Source organism: Elephantulus edwardii, unplaced genomic scaffold (genome assembly GCF_000299155.1).
Source record: "Elephantulus edwardii isolate Elephantulus edwardi_28Jun2011 unplaced genomic scaffold, EleEdw1.0 scaffold00378, whole genome shotgun sequence".
NCBI lineage: Eukaryota > Metazoa > Chordata > Mammalia > Macroscelidea > Macroscelididae > Elephantulus > Elephantulus edwardii.
The window spans coordinates 154,842-175,821 of NW_006400128.1; the positions used below are offsets into that span (position 1 = coordinate 154,842).

At 37.1% G+C, this 20,980-nt stretch overlaps 1 protein-coding gene across 1 annotated transcript in view; it reads left to right on the forward strand.

Moving 5' to 3' along the window:
- ATP7A (ATPase, Cu++ transporting, alpha polypeptide) overlaps nucleotides 1-20,980 on the forward strand; it is a 342,426-nt gene that overhangs the window by 18,781 nt on the left and 302,665 nt on the right. The window contains exons 2-3 of the mRNA XM_006902187.1: nucleotides 1,244-1,733; nucleotides 3,838-4,563. Coding sequence (XP_006902249.1) covers nucleotides 1,244-1,733; nucleotides 3,838-4,563 — 1,216 coding nt within the window. The remainder of the gene's footprint in view (nucleotides 1-1,243; nucleotides 1,734-3,837; nucleotides 4,564-20,980) is intronic.

Sequence of the window (20,980 nt, forward strand, 5' to 3'; positions counted from 1 at the left end):
GTCCTTGACACTCTGCAGCAGGCGCTTCAGGTCCTCTTCAGTTTCAGCAAGCAGGGTTGTGTCATCCACATAACGCAGATTGTTGATAAATCATCCACAACTCTTGACCCCACATTTTTCCTCATAGAGCCCAAGGCTCCAGGAATAGATGGTATACCAATTGACATATTTCAGTTAACAGATACTGCCCTGGACGTGCTTACCAAGTTGTGCTAAGAAATCTGGAGAACGACCACTTGGCCAACTGACTGGAAGAGATCTATATTTGTTCCTATCCCAAAGAAAGTTAACCCAACTGGATGTGGAAACTACAGTACAATCTCACTGATTTCACATGTAAGCAAGATTTTACTGACGATTATCCAAATACGACTGGAACAGCACATCAACAGAGAACTACCAGAAGTCCAGGCTGGGTTTAGAAGGGGTTGTGGTACTAGAGATATTGTAGCTGATCTTGGCTGAAAGCAGGAAATACCAGAGCAATGTCTATCTGTGTTTCATTGACTATGCAAAGGCATTTGACTGTGTAGATCATGACAAACTATGGCTGACTCTGAGAAGAATAGGAATCCCAGAACACTTGATCGTTCTAATGCGAAACTTATACTTGGACCAGGAGGCAGTCGTCAGAACAGAGCAAGGGAACACTGCATGCTTCAAAATTGGGAAGGGCGTACGCCAGGGATGCATCCTATCTCCTTATATTTCATATCACCTTTTATTTTATGTCACTGATTTTGTTTCCTGATCTAAATCTTGAATTAGTAGAGTATGAAATGTTGGAGTAATTTGTGAAAAGAGGTGGCATGTAAGAATAATTTCTTCTCTAGGGTGATCTGGTGGCCTAGTGGCAAGAAGCTGCACTGCAATCCCAGTGGTGCGTGGGTTTGAATCCTCCAGATGCTCTGCTGGAGAAGGAGGGACAGTCTCCTCCTATACCAGTCAGATGCAATTTGATGGTACATGCACAAAAATTAATAAAATAAAAAAAATTTAAAAAGATAATATTTTTTACTCTTTTAAAATTTTAGTATGCTTGTTTATAAGCCTGTTTCAAATACTTGGTCAATTCCAAAGGCACCTATGCCTGCATATATCTTTAACTTAGGGATTTGTGTTATTTTGTGCTTCTTTTGTAAAGACGGAATTGTTTCATGTTTCTTGAATGTGGCATGATCATTGATATAATCCTGTGATTTATAATTTCACTAAACTTACTTATGAAATTTCTTTCCAAAAGGTTTCACTGGAAGAAAAAAATGCAACTATTGTTTATGATCCTAAACTACACACTCCACAGACCCTACAGGAAGCAATTTATGACATGGGCTTTGATACTTTTGTCCCCAGTCTCAACCCTCTTCCTGTTTTTACTGACACCGTGTTTCTGACTGTTAATCCTTCTTTTGCTCCACCATGGGACTATATCCAAAATACATTGCTTAACACCAAGGGTGTGACAGACATTAAAATTTCCCGTCAGCAAAGAACTGCAGTGGTGACAATAATCCCTTCTGTAGTAAGCGCCAGTCAGATATTAAAACTGCTTCCAGGTATGAGCTTAGACATTGAAACTGTGGAGAAAAAGTCAGTAACCTGGGAAGGTTACAGTATGACTCAAGCAAATGAAATCATGCTGAAACTGAAAGTGGAAGGGATGACCTGTCATTCATGCACTAGCACCATTGAAGGAAAAATTGGGAAACTGCAAGGTATTCAGCGAATTAAAGGTAAATATCTGATTTTGTTTGCTTGTTTGTTTTTGCTTAGTTTTCCATTTTAGCCTTTTAACATTTTTATTTTTATTTCCCATTTTATTGTTATTTTTTACATGAAAAGATTTTTCATTCATATATACATTCCTTATTCACGCTGTTATATAACAATCATTTCCGTACATTGTCTCTTATTAAATTAATCATCATTGATCTGTACCCCTTATCCCATCTTTTTCAGTTCCAACTGAATCTTGTCTAATTCCTTCTTTCCACCCACATCCATCAGCCTTTTAACTTTTTCCCCCCTTAAGCATGACTTTTAGAACAATAGGACTTAAATAGTACTTTGTTGTAGTTTGATGTACATTAAAGTTAATTTCATTAAAGGTTACACAAGTGTCAGATTGAAAGTTAGTGTAAAAACCTGCTGAATTATGATTTGTGGATTTCAAATTTCTTAACAAAATGTGCATAAGATTCTCTTTGCGTTTTACATATCTTTAGTCAAGTATGCATAAACTTGGATAACATAGTTCCAGTTTTCATCTATTCACTTTTCTTCAGTCTATATTAATGGCACCAGTGCCCTGGTATCATGGTGGTTCAGCCAATTGACTATTAATCAAAATGTTGACAGTTTGAACCCACCAGCTGCTCTGTGGAGGAAAGATGAAGTGATCTGTTTAAATAAAGATTTACAGCCTTAAAAATACTATGGGGCAGTTCTGCATATATATGCCCTTACTTATAGGGTCATTTTTGTGTATTATTTACTTGAAACAGACCCATAGCTAACTCTCCAGCAGTTTTTCAAAGGCACTAAGTTACACAGGAAGAGATTTCCCATATTTTTACCACAGAGCAGCTGGTGGATTGGAACAGCATGCCTTGGAGTTGGTAGTGTACCTTCTTACCACTATGCCTCCAGAGAATGAGGACAACAATGAGGGACAGTTCAGTGATACAGAAAACAGTAAATGCTGGTGAGTATAGAGAGAGAATGGACCTCTTATATACTGCTAGTAGGGATATAAAATGGTACATTTGTTGCGAGAAGCAGTTAGACACTTCCTTAAGAAGTTGGGAATCCAAATAACATTTGATCCTTCAATCTCACTTTAGTGTGTATACTGAAGAGATAAGAACTGTGCCTTCTGAGATTTGAAACCAGGTCTCTGGTAACATAGTCCAAGGCATGCTGTGCTGGTATCAAAAAGGCCATACATCTTAGGCAATTTGAATCCACAAGTGTGTCTGTAAGAAAAAGATGTTCAGTCTCCTTTTGTTAAGATTTACAACCTCAGAAACCCAGTGGAGAGTCGATATGAGTTGGAACCCACTACATGGCAGTGAATGATGCTTGTTGCAATATTATTGACAGTAGCAGAGATGGATGGAACTATACCAGTTGCTCATCACCAAATGAATTGATGTATATACAATGGAATACAGTGCAACACTATAAAGAGTAAGGAAGAATTTGCAAAACACTTTATAGTATGGATGAATCTAGAAGACATTGTGCTTAGTGTATACTAAGTCAGTTATGAGAGAACAAATATTATGTTAGTCTGCTATTATTTAAAAAATGAAAAGATTTATACTAAGAAAGAAATATGATAACCATTGATGATAACTAGGGGTGAGAGTGGAGGGAGATAAGAGAAAATTATTGCTATGAAGTTGAAACTGACTTAGAACTGACCCTTCAGTGGATTTTTGAGGTGGTAAATTGCATGGCAGGAGATTCCCTTTCCTTTTTCTAGGGTCTCAGCCATCAGAGCCCACTTAAATCAATAATAAATACTTATAAATTTGGATGAAGGGAAAGGCAGTATACAATATCATCAGTACAATATCATCAAAGAAAGAGAAAACCAGAGAAGTATACCTGCAGGAAATATATGGTTACAATGTAGGTATTGTAATAACTGTCATGAAGAAATATGAATGGTTGAATGGAAGATGCATTTGCTATGTAAATTGTCACTAAAACATAAGAGAAAAAAGAATGAAAGATTAATAATTATTTGTACTATTTATTTGGTGTATAGAATGTTTTTCACCGAACCAGGCATAATTGAATGAAATGACTATTTTTCTTTTTTTTAAATAGTCTCCGTGGACAACCAAGAAGCTACTGTTATTTATCAACCTCATCTTATTACAGTAGAAGAAATAAAAAAGCAGTTTGAATCTGTAGGCTTCCAAGCATTCATCAAAAACCAGCCGAAATACCTTACACTGGGAGCTATTGATATAGATCGTCTAAAGAACACACCTGTCAGATCCTCAGAAGGATCACAGCAGAGAAGTCTGTCATATACCAGTGATTCAACAGCCACTTTTATCATAGATGGCATGCATTGTAAATCATGTGTGTCAGATATTGAAAGTACTTTGTCTACACTCCAGTATGTAAGCAACATTGTCATTTCTTTAGAGAATAAGTCTGCCATTGTAAAATACAATGCAAGCTCAGTCAGTCTAGAAACCCTTAGAAAGTCAATAGAGGCAATATCACCAGGAAAATATAATGTTAGTATTACAAGCAATGTTGAGAATACTGCAAGCTCTCCTGTCAGCTCATCTCTTCAACAAACTCCTTTCAGCATAGTTAACCAGCCTCTGACTAAAGAAACTGTGATAAACATTGGTGGCATGACTTGTAATTCTTGTGTGCAGTGTATTGAGGGTGTCGTATCAAAAAAGGCAGGTGTAAAATGCATTCAAGTCTCCCTTGAAAATAACAATGGAATTGTTGAGTATGATCCTCTACTGATCTCTCCAGAAACCTTGAGAGAAGCAATAGAAAACATGGGATTTGATGCTACCTTATCAGGTAATTATTTTTTTTTTGTTTCCTTTAACACTCATTTCTAGTATTCTGATTCTGTGGCCTTTATTATGGGAGAATGAATCAGTTTCACTTTTTGTAAGTAACTCCTATGGATATGTGGTTGTTGTTATGTGCTGCCAAATTGCCTGTGACTCATAGCAACCCCTATGTACAACAGCCCTAAATCCTACTCTATCATGTGCCAATCTTATTGTCTCTGACACACCCACCCCCATTACCCTGATTGATTACAATGAATCAATCCATCTCATCGAAGGTCTTCCTCTCCTGCACTGTCCCTCCACCCTCCCAAGCATGAAGTCCCTCTCCAAGGACTGGTCCTGCCTTGCAACATGTCCAAAGTATATCAGAATCCTTACCTCCAAGGAGCAGCCTGGCTTAACCCTCTCCAGGAGGAACCTGAGATATATATAAAGATAGACAAGATTACAAAGTTTACATTACTGTTTATAATATTTAATAAGCCCTAGAAACAAATGAGTGGTGGTGTATCACTATCTTGTGAATTCATTAAAAATTAGAAGTTTAAAAGTCTTTAGATGGCACAGTTAAGCTGTTAACTAAGTAAAATAAAAAAGTTACTGGTTTGAGCACACCCACAGGCATGCCAGAAAATAGGCTTGGCAGTTTGCTTATGAAAGGCTATAATGTAGAAAATTCCAGGGAGCACTTCTACTTTGCACACATGGTGTTGTCATGACTTGTAATTTACTTGATGGTAACAAACGACAATGTCTTTGAAAGTATCTGCGATATTTTGTTAAAAGGAAGAAAAGCTATATATTTGATAAAATATTTATACACACACAACATAAACAGATGTATTATCTATGTACACGAATAAAAATGTTTATTTGTAGGACATGAACCAAAATTTTAATAGTAGTTCATCCTGGGTGATGCAGAAGTTAAAGTCCTTAATTGCTAACTGAATCTTGGCTGGTTTGAACTCAGTGGCTATACCAAGGGAAATGATGTAACAAAGAATATAATCTTGGAAACTCTAATGGCAGTTGCACTCTGTCCTATGGTACTATTGAATCAGAATCAACTTGATGGCAGTGAGTTTTGTTGATCACTGGGTGCTAGAGTAAAGGTGATTTTTATATATTAGTTTGTATAATGCTCAAACAATTGTAGAATCATAACCAACTCATAGCTGACCCTGCAGGGCAGTTTGCATAAAAAGAGATTGCTCACCTTTCTCCTGCATAGCCACTAGTGGATTCAACCACCTGAGCGACGTGGCAACACAACTCCCTACAAATTACACTAACACGCCTTCTGATTTACATAATACTCAACCCAAACTCATCACCCTTGAGTTGGAAATGACTCATGGCAGAACCGACATTGGATTTTTGAAGCTATAAGTTACATAGAAAGAGATTTGCCCATCTTTCTTCTTTGGACTGCTGTTGAATTTGAACTGCCAGAGATTAATATTACAACTTCCTACGGACTGTGCCACCAAAGCTCCCTTTATACAATTGTTTTTGTTGTTAGTTACTTTTGAGTCAATTATGACCCATGTTGTTGTTGTTAGGTGCCATTGAATGTGACTTACAGTGACCCTATTAACAGCCAACCTGAAACCTGCCCTATCCTGTGCCATCTTCATAATCTCTGACACAGCACAGCCCATTGCTGAACTCACCGTGTCAGGTTATCTCATTGAGAATCTTCCTCTCCTTCATCAACTCTCCATCATTCCAAGCATAATGTTCCTTTCCAAGGAATAGCCTCACCTAGCTTAATGTACATAGTATGAAAGACAAAGCTTTGCCATCTTTGCCTACAAAGAGCACACTGGCTGCACTTTTTTCCAAAACACACCTGCTTGTTCTTTTGACAATCCACAGGATATTTTGTACTCTTCTCCAGTATCACAACTCAAAGGCATCAATAATTATTCTGTCATCCTTACTCATTGTCCAGCTCTCTGTTGTGTAGCAGGTGATTGAGGAGACCATGGCCTGGATCAGATGCTCCTTACTCTTCAAACTGACATCATTGCTCTTCAGCATTTTGGAGAGGTCTCGACAACAGATTTACCCAATACAATGCGTCTCCTGATTTCTTGACTGCTGATACTGGAGTATTGATTGTTGATCCAAGCAGGATTAAATCACTGACCACTTCAGTCCTTTGACCATGTATCATAATGTTAACTGTTGGTTCTCTGGTGAGGACCTTTGTTTTCCTGGTGTTGAAATGTAATTCATACTGAAGACTGTAGTCCTTGATCTTCTGCAGCATGCATTTCATATCCTCCTCACTTTCAGCAAGCAAAGTTGTGTCATCAACGTAATGCAGGTTGTTGATGAGTCTTCCTCCAATCTTGACGTCACATTCTTCTTCATAGAGTCTGGCTTCTCAGATGATTTACTCAGCATACAGATTCAACATGTATGGAGACAGGATACAAGCCTGAAGAACACCCTTTCTGATTTTTTTTTCACCCTTTCTGATTTTAAACCATGTAACCCTTGCTCTGTTCAGACAACTTCTTGTCTTATGATTAAGTGTTCTGGGATCACCATTCTTCTCAATGTTAGTCGTAATTTGTTATGATCCACACAGTCAGATGCTTTTGCACAGTCAATAAAACAGAGATAGTCATTATTATGGTATTCTGTACTTTCAGCCGGTATCCATCTGACATCAACAATGATGTTGCTGGTGCCAAAGCCTCTTTTAAAATGTACTTGAACTTCTGGTTTCTCCAAATTTCTAGCTGTCCTCCAGATTTCCTGGCATAAAATGGTGAACACATCCAGGGCTGCATCAGTTAAATGTCAGTTAATATCTCATTGATTTCCTGGGGCTATTTTTTTTTTTGCCAGTGCCTTTAGTGCAGCTTACACTTCATCTTTCATCACCATTGGCTCTTGTTCATATAGTACTTACTGAAATTTTTCAGTGTCAACTAATTATTGTTGGTACAACAGTTTTATATGTTCTTTCCTTCTTCTTTTGATGCTTTTTGGATCATTCAAGATTGTGCCCATAGCATCTCTCATTATTGCAATTTGAGGCTTGAATTTGTTTTTTAGTTCTTTCAGCCTGAGAAATGCTTTTTATTCTCTTATTCCAATTCTTTTTATTATAGTATCTTATTTTATCTTCTTGAGTTACCCTTTTAAATCTTCTGTTCAGCTATTTTACCCTGGCATCCCTTCCTTTTCTTTCAGCTTCTCAATGCTATAATGCCATTTTCATAGTCTTTTCTGACATCCCTTTTTTATTTTTCTTTCTTCAACTTTTTTGCATCGACTATTTACTCTCTTCATGGATGATATCTTTGATGTCCTTCCACAGTTCCTCTGGTCTTTGACCATTCTTGTTCAATGCTTTATATCTGTTCTTGGAATGATTCTTTTTTTAGTGATACTTTTATTTTCTTTTTTTAAAAAAAAGATTCTTATTTTATTCGACACTTAAGATTGAGTTAGAAGGCAACTTTTTAAAAAAAAATTTTATTATTTTTTGTGCATTGTACTGTCAAGTCATATCTGACTGGTACAGGAGGAGATTTTATTTTATTTTTGTTGTGTGCCATCAGGTCATATCTGACTGGCACAGGAGGAGACTGGCCATCCTTTTCCAGTGGAGCATCTCGTGGATTTGAACCATGTGCCTTCAGTATTACAGCATAGCTTCTTGCCTCTAGGCCACTGGAGCTCCCTCTTGGGATGATTCTTAAATTCAACTTTAATAGATTCAAGGTTGGGTTTGGGTTTTTTTTTCATGTGGACTAGATTTAATTTTCTTCATCTTCATATGAACTTGCACATGAGTAATTGATGGTCTGTTCCACAATTGGTACCTGATCCCATTTTGACTATAAATATTGAGCTTCTCCAATGATTCTATCTGCAAATATAGTTAATCTGATTTTTGTGCAAATCCATTATGTGAGGTTCATGTGAAAAGTTGCCATTTCTTTTTTAGAAAAAGAGATATTTTTTTTAAATCATTGAGCACAAAAAGTTTGATCATTCAATCTCTGACCTCATTTCTGTCACCAAGTCTATTCTTTGTAACTACTGTACCTTCCTCATGGTTTCCAACTTTTGTTTTCCAGTCACCAATAATTATTAAATTTCGTAGAAACCGTTAGTCTCCTTATTTTGGCATATAATTGTTGTTGGTGCTTATGATTGAATAATAATTGTATTAAAAAGTCTTCCTCATATGTGTATAGATAATATGCTATCACTTATATAGCATTATATTTCAGGATGGACTTTGAAATTGCCTTTTTAAATTATGAAACTAACATCATTCTTCCTTAGTTTTTTATTCTCAGCATAGTAGATCATGTGATTTTCTGATTAGAATTTACCCATGCTTTAAAAAATATAAATAAAAACCAACAAAGTACCCCAAGCTTGTACAATTCAAGTCATTGATGTCTAGAATGTCAATATTTATGCTTTCCATTTAAATTTTGACAACTTCCATTTTTTCTACCTTCATACGTAGTACATTTTTATGTTCCAAGTATTAATGGCAGTTTGCAACCATTTGTACTCAGGCTTTTTTCCTCTCCATATTTTTCTTTTTAATATTTTTTTCATTAATTTTATTGAAAGTTACAGAGACTTTGGATTTCCATTCATTCATTTTTGCATGTACTCACTTTTGAGTGATTCCCAATCTGCTCTCAATGTCTAATACTATAATTATCCACGTTCCTCTGTTCTTAGGGTTTTCAAAGTCCCGTTGTTTCAGAAATGGATAGCCAATCCTTCTTTCTTTTTCATGTTGTTAGGTGCCATTGATTATGACCCAGAGTGATCCTATGAACAACAGATCTGAACCTAATCCTATCCTGTGCCTTCCTGACACTCTAGAACCCGTTGTGGAAGTCATGGTATCAATCCATTGGGTTGAGGGTCTTCCTCCCTTTATCAGCCTTCTGCATTTGCAAGCATGATGCCCCTCTCCAAGGAATAACCTCTGCTAGCAACGTGCCTGAAGTATGTGAGACAAAGCTGCATTATCTTTGCCCTCAAGGAGTACTCTGGCTGCTCCTTCTCCAAGATATATTTCTTTGTTCTTTAGGGAGTTCATGGGATGTTCACTACTCTTCTCCAACACCATAGCTCAAAAGCATTAATTCTTCTGTCATGCAGATGCATAGCAAGTGATCTGAAAGACCATGGCCTAAATCAGATGCACTTTAGTCCTCAAACTAACGTGATTGCTCCCCATAAATTTGGAGATTTTCCTGACTGCAGACTCCTGACCTTCAGATTGCTGGTACCAAGGGTGTTGATTGTGGATCCAAGTAAGATGAAGTTACTGATTGTTTAAATCTTTTCTCCATCTATCATGATGTTACCTATCAGTCCAATGGTAAGAATTTTTGTTGATGTTGAGATACAATCCATATTGAAGGCTGTATTCTTTGATCTTCTGCAACAAGTGCTTTTAGTCCTTCTCACTTTCAATAAGCAAGATTGGAGAGAGGATATAACCCTGTTGTACTCCAATCTTAATTTTTTTTTGGCCTGTTTTTGTTTTTACTGGAGGCTTAGGTGGCACATGACAGTTCATAAAATGGCTTCAGAGCTGGGGAACAGAGGGGAAACAAAAAATAAACTGGAGTGGGAAAGAAAAACAACCAGGGAGAGGTAAGAGCTGGCTGGTTCCTTCTCAGCCTTTAATTTTAAACCATGTAGTGTTCCCTTGTTCTGTTCACACAATAGCCTACTGGTTCAGGTACAAGTTTCACATAAACACAATTAAGTGCTCTAGGATTCCAGTTCTTCTCAATGTTAGCCATAACTTGTTATGATCCACAGAGTCAAATGCTTTTTGCATAGTCAATATACAATAAATAGATATTATTCCGGTATTCTTTCAGCCAGAATCCATCTGCCATCAGCAGTAATATCCCTGGTGTGATAAACTCTTTTAAATCCTGCTTGAACTTCTGGTAGTTCCCTGTTGTTGTTGTTGTTAAGGTCTATCTAGTCGTAGAGGACTCATAGCGGCCCTATGAATGAAGGACTTGAACACTTGTATAACTTTCATTATTTCTCCAAATTAATAGTTTCTGGAGACAGGCTATTTTGGAAGTGGATGCCACTCCTGCTTCCAACTGGTTTTATACAATTCTAGCCTTTTTTTGAATAATCAATGTACTTTTCTAATTGATTTTGGATTATCTTCAGTAGTATTTTGAGTGTTGTTGTTGTTATTTGCCATCAACTTGACTGTGACAACAGCCCTAGACCCTTCTCTACCCTGTGCCAGTCTTACTCCCCCAAACCCCATGTCAGTTCCATTTTACAACAGTATATGTCCTTTTGTGACTGAGATATTTCACTCAGCATAATGTCCTGTAGGGTCACCCATTTTGTATAATATTTAATGAATTCTTTGTCAGAGCAATGTATTATTCCATTGTGTGAATATACCATAACTTCTCTATTCATTTGTTTGTTGTTGGGACTTAGGTTGTTTCCAGCTCTTTCCTATTGTGAACGAAGCCGCGATAAACATGGGTGTGCATATATCTGCTTGGGTGACAGTTCTGGTTTATTTAGGGTATATTCCCAGGAATGGAATTGCTGGGTCAAATGGTATTTCTATTTGCCACTTTTTGAGAAAGTGCCATATTGCCTTCCATAGTGGTTACACCATTTTACACTCCCACCAGCAGTTAATAAGTGTTCCAGTTTATCCACAACCTCGGTAGCATTTGTTGTTTGCTGTTCTGTTAAATTTTGCTATTCTTACTGGGGTTCAAGGTACTGTTTTAAATATTCTCTTGCTTTGACTTGTTTTCCTTTTGTTTTGACTTCTCAATGCTCTAGTACAATTATCAGAATCTCTTCTGACATCCTTTCAGTTTTTTCTTTCTCCTCCATGTTTGTAATGACCTTTTGCTCTCTTAATGGATGATATCCTTGATTTTATCCCACAATTCATCTGTTCTTCGATCACTGGTGTTCAATGCTTCAAACTTATTTTTAAGATTATTTTGAAATTCAGGTAGAATTGACTCAAGAGCATATACTGTTTTTCGTGAACTTGTTTTAATTTTCTTCAGCCTCAATTTGAGCACATACATAATAATTGATGGTCTGACCACAGTCCACCCCTGGCCTAGTTTTGACAGGTGATTTTGAGCTTCTCCAATGATTCCTTCCATAGATTCAGTCAATCTGATTCCTATGCAGTCCATCAGGTTAGGTACATGTGTAACGTTGCTATACAGATAAGTGCTATACTAATAGGAGCAACTAATAATACCCAGTTCCTATAAACTAATTGTTAATGAAGCCAGTGGAATTCTGGGAGTATTCATGTTACCTGACCAGGAAGATTAGAAGGTGGTTTCAGATCCTGTTAGGTGTGAAGCTATGGGGTTCCTGATGCTGCACACAAACAGATGCTGCCCTGGATGTGATCACGAGGTTTTGCCAAGAAATCTGAAAGACTACTACCTGTCCAGCTGACTGGAAGAGATCCATATTTATTCCCATTCTAAAAAATTGGACCGATAGAATGTGGAAATTATCAAACAATAGCACTAATATCACATGTAAGTAAAATCCTGCTAAAAATTATCCAGAAACAACTGGAACAGTACATTAACAGAGAAGTACCAGAAGTACAGGCTGGGTTTAGAACAAATCGTGCAATAGAGGCATTATTGCCAATGTCAGATAGTCTTAGCAGAAAGCAAAAAGTACCAGAGAAATGTCTATCTGTGTTTCATTGACTATGCAAAGGCGTTTGACTGTGTGGATTATAACAAATTGTGGCTTGCCTTGAGGAGGAATGGAAATCTCAGAACACTTGATTGTACTTAGTGAAACTTATACTTGAACCAGGAGGCTGTCATCAGAACAGGAATGGAAAAACAATGCATGGTTCAAAATCAGGAAAGGAATGTGTCAGAGATGCATCCTGTCTCCATACCTTTTCAGTCATAAGCAGAACAGATTACTCAGAAAGCTGGGCTTTTTGAGAAGGAATGTGGCATCAGATATGGAGGAAGACTCAATAACCTACATTATGCAGATGACACAACCTTGCTTGCTGAAATTGAGGCGGACCTAAAGTGCTTGCTGCGGAAGTGTAAGGACTCCATTTTTTAATATGGATTGAAGCTCACCATCAAGGAGACAAAAATTCTCACCACTGGGCCAATTGGCAGCACCAGGATGGATTGCGAAGGGATTGAGGTTGTTAACTATTACAGCTTGCTCGGCTCCACAGTTAACACTCTTGGCACCAGAAGTCAGAAAATCAAAAGACAAATTTCACTGGAAAAATCTGCTCTCCAGAGTACTGAAAAGCAATGATGTCAGTCTAGACTCTAAGATGAGCCTGATCCAGGCCTTGGTCTTTGCAGTTACTTGCTATGCATGAGAGAGCTGGACAGTGACTATGGATGAGAGAAGAATCGATGCCTTTGAATTTTGGCACTGGAGTGGTCTTGAACATACCGTAAACTGCCAAGAAAACAAATAGGTCTGTTTCACAGAGAGTGAAACCAAGTTTCTCCTTACTGGCTAGTATTTTGAAGCTGTCTCATACTTTGGGTCGGTGGTGAGGAGGGACCACCATCACGTCCCAAAGGGTAGAGGGACAACCCAGGAGAGGAATATCCTGGATGAGATGCATGATGCATTGATACAGTAACTTAGAGAATGGAGTAGCTATGCAGGAGTCAGTGAGACTGACTCAGGACAGGACAGACTTCAGAGGTGTTGTACATAGGGTTGCTATGAATCACATGCAACTCAAAGGCACATAGCAACAACATTCCTATACACATCTAACATTAAAGTAATTGACTATATAAAATCATTGCCCAAATACTGAACTGACAGATAAGTGTTATGCTTAAAAAAGGAAAGTATAGAGACAACCAGGCATATAAATATCATGGCGTAGGACAATTTTTTCAGGTCACATTTGAGGCCCTTGGTGGCACAAGAGAATATGGTTCTGTATTTGGGTATTGACGCAGACAGTGGTACAGTTGGATCTGTGATCCTAATAAACAACAGACCTGAACTCTGTCCTATCCTGCACCATCCTATCATCTCTGATGAAACATTTGAGCCCATTGCTGCAGTCACTGTGTCAGTCCATCTCATAAAAAGTCTTTCTCTCTTGCAGTGACCTTACACTTTTCCATACATGATATTACCAATTAATAGCCTCTCTTAGCAATATGCCTAAAGTATGAAAGATAATTTTAATCATCTTTGCCAATAAGGATCATGCTTGCTGCTCTATTTCCAAGACATATCTGTTCTCTTTGCAGTCCATGGCAGTACTCTTCTGTAATACTACAACTCCAAGGCATTGATTTTTCTGTCATCCATTTCAATAACAAACTCTAAGATACACAGCAAGTGACTGAAAAGATCATATCCCGAACCAGGTACACATTAGTCTTCAAACTGACATAATTGATCTTCAGTAATTTAGAGACTTCCCTGAGAGCAAACATGCCCAATGCAATACATCTCCTGTTCTCTTGACTGCTTGTACCAAGGCTGTTGATTGTTGATCCAAGTACGATCAAATAATTTATATTTTCAATCCTGTCTCCATCTAACATGATGGGCCTATTGGCCCATTGGTGAAGACTTTTATTTTCTTTTTTTTTTTTTTTTTAGTATATGTGCTGCCGAAGCAAGCACGACTTTTATTTTCTTGATGTTGAGATGTAATCCCTATTGAAAGCTGTAGTCCTTGATCTTCAGCAAGCATTTCATATCCTTCTCACTTTGAACAAGCAAAGTTGTGTATTCCTCATATCTGAAGTTGTTGAAGAGTTTTCCTGTGACCCTTAAGCAATAATCCTCTTCATAAAGTCCATATTTAGGAATGATTTGCTCAGCCTACAGGTTGAATAGATATGGAGACTGCAACTTTGACACAGCTCTTCCTGATTTTTTACCATGCTGTTTTTACTTTTTTCGTATCAGAAAACTTCTTGGTTTAGGTATAGATTCTGTATGAGTACAATTATGTGTTCTGGGATCCTCATTTTGCTCAGTGTTAGGCATACTTTTTTTATGATTCACACAGTCAAATGCCTTTGCACAGTCAATAAAAGAGAGAGAGACATTCTTCTGGTATTCTCCGCTTTCTTTCTAGATCCATCTGATATCAGCAGTGATATTCCTGGTGCTGCATCCTCTTCTAAACCATACTTAAACTTCTGGCATTTCCCTGTCAAAATACCATTCTAACTGGTTTTGAATGATGTTTGGCAATATTTTACTTCCATGTATTCTTAGTGATATTTTTGCATAATTTCCACATTCCCTTAGCTCATCTTTCTTGGAAATGGGAACAAATATGGATCTTTTCCATTCTGTTGACCCAGGAAGATGTCCTCCAAATTTCCTGTCATAGACTGTTCACCATGTTTAGGGTTGCATCTGGTAGTTAAAACGTATAAATTGCAATCCAGACCATCAACTTTGGGGCTTTATTTTTTTGTCAGTATCTTTAGTGCACCTTGAATGTCTTCCTTTGTTCCCATGGGCTCTTGTTCGTGTGGTACTTTCTGAAATTTTTCATTATAGACCAGTTCTTTTTGGTACAGTGATTATGTGTATCTTTCTTTCTTTCTTTCTATCCTGAAATACACTGTTGTGAGTGATACAATAATAGCCATATGCATAGAGGGAAGACCCATTAACATGACTATTATTTAAATACATGCTCCTACATCTAGAGCCAAAGAGAAAGAAATTGAGAATTTTTACCAAATCTCGTAATCCAAAATTGACTGAATATGTAATCAGGATGCATTAATGATAATTGGTGACTGGAATGCAAAAGTAGGAAGCAGTGAAGAAGGAATAATAGTTGGAAAATATAGGATTAGTGATAGAAGTGAGATAGAACGAGAATGATGGAATTCTGCATTTACAGTGATTTATTCATTCCAAATACCTTCTTTAAAAGAGACAGACGACAACTTTACACATGGATCTCACCTGTAGTGCTGCATAGAAATCAGATTGACTACATTTGTGGAAGAAATCTTTGGATAGGCCCAACATTGGTTGTTAAAACTAGGCCAGGAGTGGACTGTGGATAAGACCATTAATTAGTCATATGCAAGTTCAGATTGAGGCAGGAGAAAATGAAAATAAGTCCACAGGAACCGAGATATGATCTTGAATCAATTCCATCTGAATTTCAAGATCGTCTCAAGAATAGGTTTGAGGCATTGAATACCAATGATTGAAGACCAGATGAATTATGGGATGATATAAAAGATATCTTCCATGAAGAAAGCAAAGGGTCATTACAGACAAAGGAGAAACAAAAAATCGAAATGGATGTCAGAAGAGACTCTAAAGATAGCTCTGGGGTATTGAGAAGCCAAAACAAAAGGAAAACATGTTGAAGTGAAAAAGCTAAATAGAAGATTTCAAAGGACAGGTTGGGAGGATAAACGAAAGTATTATAATGGAATATGCAGAGAGCTGCTGTTTCAGCAAGTTAAAACCGACACATTGCTGACCCTCCAGTGGGTTTTCAGAGGCAGTAATCACACAGGAGAGGATTGTCCATCCTTCTTCCATCCTTTGTCACTCTTAAATTTTGAATCAAAACTTACCCTTGTGGCTTAACTTTCAGCTAAAGAAATAGATGAATATATAAAAAGAACAATACCAGGGAGGCCCTCATTTCATAGAATAATCAACCACAATGGTTTGGACAGAAAGATTAGTGGAAATAAGGAGCAAAAAGAGGAAGTTGAGTGAGTATAAATTTATTTTGTGCATTGTAATGAATATATTAAAATGTATGAATATTTTAATGAAAGATAATTATCTTTGTAAACTGTTACTCATCTCACAATAAAACATTAACATGGGAGCAGTACAGAGTAAGTCCTTTAGAATCAATGTTCCTATGCTGAGAACCTTCTACACCCAAGAGACAAAAAGAAATATAATACCAGAGATAGTGCAAGATAGTGAGAAATGAAAGCATATGTAATAAGGAAATATATGGCAGTAGAAGAATCAGGAAACATGCACAAGAGAGTGTTGGAGGCCTACCAATCCACAGAGCAAGGCAGCTATAGTGAGTACGCAATTCAGGGATTGAAAGAGTTGAACACCTTTATGCTGAAAGTTTCCTGGTGGAGTGGAGTACCTTTAGGCACTTATCAAAGGAGAGAAAGAACTTTATAACACTTTTACAGCCAAGAAGGAAAGGTCAGACCCAAGTGAAAACAGAGGCCAAAAGTGCAGGGCCCAGTCTGAGAATGAATCCCCAATGACAACAGAAAAGCCTAACCATAGACCAGTCGCAACAACAATAAGGGTCACTTAGGTCTTAGCAGCTATGATAGGCCAAGAAATGGTTGTCCTGATAGAAGAATTAAATTGTGAATTGTTCCTGTGGCTTTCAAGTTGAACCTGATCTTGAATTGTTAATTATTATTTATTAATTAAAAAAAGGAGAAGAACTTGTTTGGCATTTTTAAAGCTGAAAGAACTGAAAAACAAATTTCAACCTCCAGAAAACATCAAAAGAAGTTGGAAGGAATACTTGGAAATCACTGTACCAGTACAATTCATTGATATTGAAAAATTTCAGGAAATACCATATGAACAGGAGCCAGTACTAATGAAGGAAGAAGTAGAACCTGCATTGAAGGCATTGGGGAAAAAAATAAGGCCCCAGGAATCAAAGAGGTACCAATTGACTTGTTTCAATTAACAGATGCAGCCTTGGATGCACTCAGCTGTCTATGCCAGGAAATTTGGAGGACAGCTTTCTGGCCAAAAGATTGGAAGATTTCCATATTTGTTCCCATTCCCAAGAAAGGTGATCCAATCGACTCTGTGACCTATCAAACCATATCATTAATATCACATAGAAGGAAAATATTGCTCAAGATCATTAAAAAATGTCTAGAACAGCACATATATACAGAACTGCTACAAGTTCAAGCAGGACTTAGAAGATGCTGTGGCACACGGAATATCATTACTGATATCAGATGCATCCTGGCTCAAAGTTTGGAATATCAGAAGAATGTCTATTTGTGCTTTATTGACTATGCAAAGTATTTTGTCTGTGTAGATCATAACAAGTTGTAGCTGACATTAAGAAGAATGGGTATCCCAGAGCACTTAATTGTGCTCATACAGAACCTATACTTTGACCAGGAAGATGTTGTGTGTGCAGAGCAGGGGAACACTGCATTGTTTAAAACTGAGAAGAGAGTGCATTACAGTTGTATTCTGTCTCCATACCTATTCAATCTATATGCTAAGCAAATTATCTGAGAAGCTGGTCTCTGTGAAAAGGAGTGTGGCATCAGGATTGGAGGGAGACTCATCAATACCTTTTGTAATGCAGATGATATAACCTTGCTTGCTGAAAGTGAGGAGGACTAGAAGCACTTGTTGCAGAAGATCAAGGAATGCAGCCTTCAGTATCCATTGCAACTCAACGTCAAGAAATCAAAGTGTCATGATGGATGGAGAGAAGATTGAAACTTTCAACAGCTTCTTGTTGCTTGAATCTACAGTTAAAACCCTTGGTACTAGCACTCAGTTAATAAAGAGATGCATTGCACTGGGAAAATTTGCAATTAGAAACCTCACCGAATTATTCAGGAGTAATGATATAAGTTTGAGGATTAAGGTGTGTCTGATTCAGCCATAGTCTTTCTGATTACTTGTTATGCATCTGAGAACTGGACAACAAATAAAGATGACAGAAAAAGAATTGACACTTCTCAGCTGTGGTGGTGTCCCATGGTCGACCAAGGGAACAAGCAATTTTGTCTTGGAGAGTGTGCAGCCAGAGTGTTCTTTGGAGGCAAGAGTAATGAGGCTTCACCTCACATACTTTGGACATATTGCTAGGAGGTGCTATTCCTTGGAGAAGGACATGATACTGGGGAAGGTAGAAGGTCAGTGAATGAGAGGAAGACCCTCAACTAGGTGGATTGACACAGTGACTGTTACACTGGGCACTTGTGTATCAGGAAGTGTGAGGATGGTGCAGGATAGAACAGGGTTCAGATCTTTTGTTCACAGGATCACTGCAAGTCATATTCCACTCGATGGCACCTAAGAAACGTTTTATGTAGAGGGAGTCAGACAATTTTTTTCCCTATGTTTGGCTTCTTGTATTTAAGTGAAAAATTTTCGGATTTATATACATTGTATCGTATGCTATTCTTTTTAAAGACTTTATTAAAAGATATGTACCAACCACTAAAGCCAAAGAAGAAGAAATTCCCAACTTCTCTCAACTTTTGCTGTCTGAAATTGGTTGAACCTGAAATCAAGATACATTAATAATAATTAGGTACTAGGATGTGAAAGTTGGAAATAAATAAGAAGGGCTGTAGGTATAAAATACCTCTTTGGTGACAAAAATGAGCCTGGAGAAGAATGATAAACTTGTAAAATCAATGATTCTTTCATTGTAAATAGATATTTTATTGAGAATATATATATAAACATGGACTTCACCTGGTGAATAAGATTGACTACTTATGAGGAAAGGATTGATGCAGAAGCTCAATATCAGCCACAAAAATAGGACCAGAGGTTAAATGTGGAAAGATCAATTACCTCATGTACAAATTCAAATTAAAGTTGAATAAAATGAAAACAAGTCCACAAGAGCCAATATATGTACCTTGAATCTATCCCACTTGAATTATAAAACCATCTCAGGAGTAGTTGTCATGCACAGAATGCTGATGATCAATGACTAGATAAATTGTAGAATGGTATCATTCATGAAGAAAGCAAAGGAAAGAAAAAACCCAAAATGGATGTCAGAAGAGACTCATCATTGCACCAGAACATAGGCCAAAACAAAGGAAGAAATGCTGAAGTAAGATAAAAACAGAAGATTTTGAAGGACTGCTTGAGAAGACAGAACAAAGCATTTTAGTAAAATATGTAAAAAGCTAGGATTAGCAAATCAAAAATGAAGAACATGATTGGACTGAAGAACTGAAGAAAAATATTCAGGAGTCAAGTTGCAATACTGGTGGATTTATGGGTAAAATCTTTAATCGTGCAGAAAATGTCAACGGAAGATGTAAAAGATGCTTTGATGAAAGCTCCTTTGAATCCTTTTCCTTCTGAGGGGGAATAAAGAGGTAAAGAGTACACTGAATCACATTACTAAAATAATTAGTCAACACTGAAACATTTTAACAAGTAGCTTATGTTCAAGAACCAATGACCACAAGCTGCCCTTTGAAAGCTTTTGTTTAATGTCTTACTTAGGCATCTTTTCCCTTTGTTTTTGCTTCTTGACACTAGATAAATTTTCAGAATCTCTTTTGTTACCCATTCTGTTCTTTCTCTGTCATTGTAATGACCTTTTACTTTCTTGAAGGATGATGTCTTTGATTTCATTCCATAGCTCATCTTGTCTTTGGTCATTAGGTTCAGTGCTTCAAACCTATTTTTGAGATGGTTTTTAAACTCAAGTGGCATAGACTCAAGGTCATATTTCACAGTCAGCACCTGGCCTGGTTCTAAATCCTGATAATGAGCTTCTCTATCCATTTTTTTTCTGAAGGTGTAGTCAGTCTGATTCCTTTGAAGACCATCAGGTGAAGTCCATGTGTAAAATTGCCTGATGTGTGTTAAAGGTATTTATGACAAACAAATAATGGAATGGAGAAAATTAATCATTCTGTCTGTAGCCTCATTTCTACCACCAAGTCCCTAATTTTGAACTATCATTCCTTTTACTATTTTCCAACTTTTCAATACAGTCAGCAATTATTGTTAAAGCAACTTAAATACTTGTTTGATCAGTTTCGTACTCCAAAAGTTGGCAGAATTCCTTGATTTCCTCATCTTTGGTTTTAGCAGTTGGTGTGTATATTTGAAAAACAGTTGTATGAACAGATCTTCCCTGTACATATATGGATTATATCCTATTATTCACAGCATTGTATTTCAAGACAGTTCTTGTAACTGCCTTTTAAACTTAATCGAACACTATTCTTCATTTTTTCATTTCCAGTATGATTGATCATATATGATTGTATGACCCAGAGTGGCCAATGCCAATCTAATTTAACTCACTAATGTCTAGACTTTCTATATGTTCTAATTCCTTTTTGACACTTTCCAATTTTTCTAAATTCCTACTGCGAGGAGCTGGAGTCAGAAAATCAAAAGGGCCGAACTCGCTCAGCATTTCTTAAGCTCAATTAACTGAAGAACAAATTCAAACCTAGAGTTGCTATAATCAGGGATGCTTTGGGTAGAATATTAAATGATCCAAGAAGTATTAAAAGAAGATGGAAGGAATATACTGAGTCATTGTATAGAAAGGAATTGGCAGATACAGAAGAATTTAATGAAATAACATATGAGCAAGAGCCTATGGT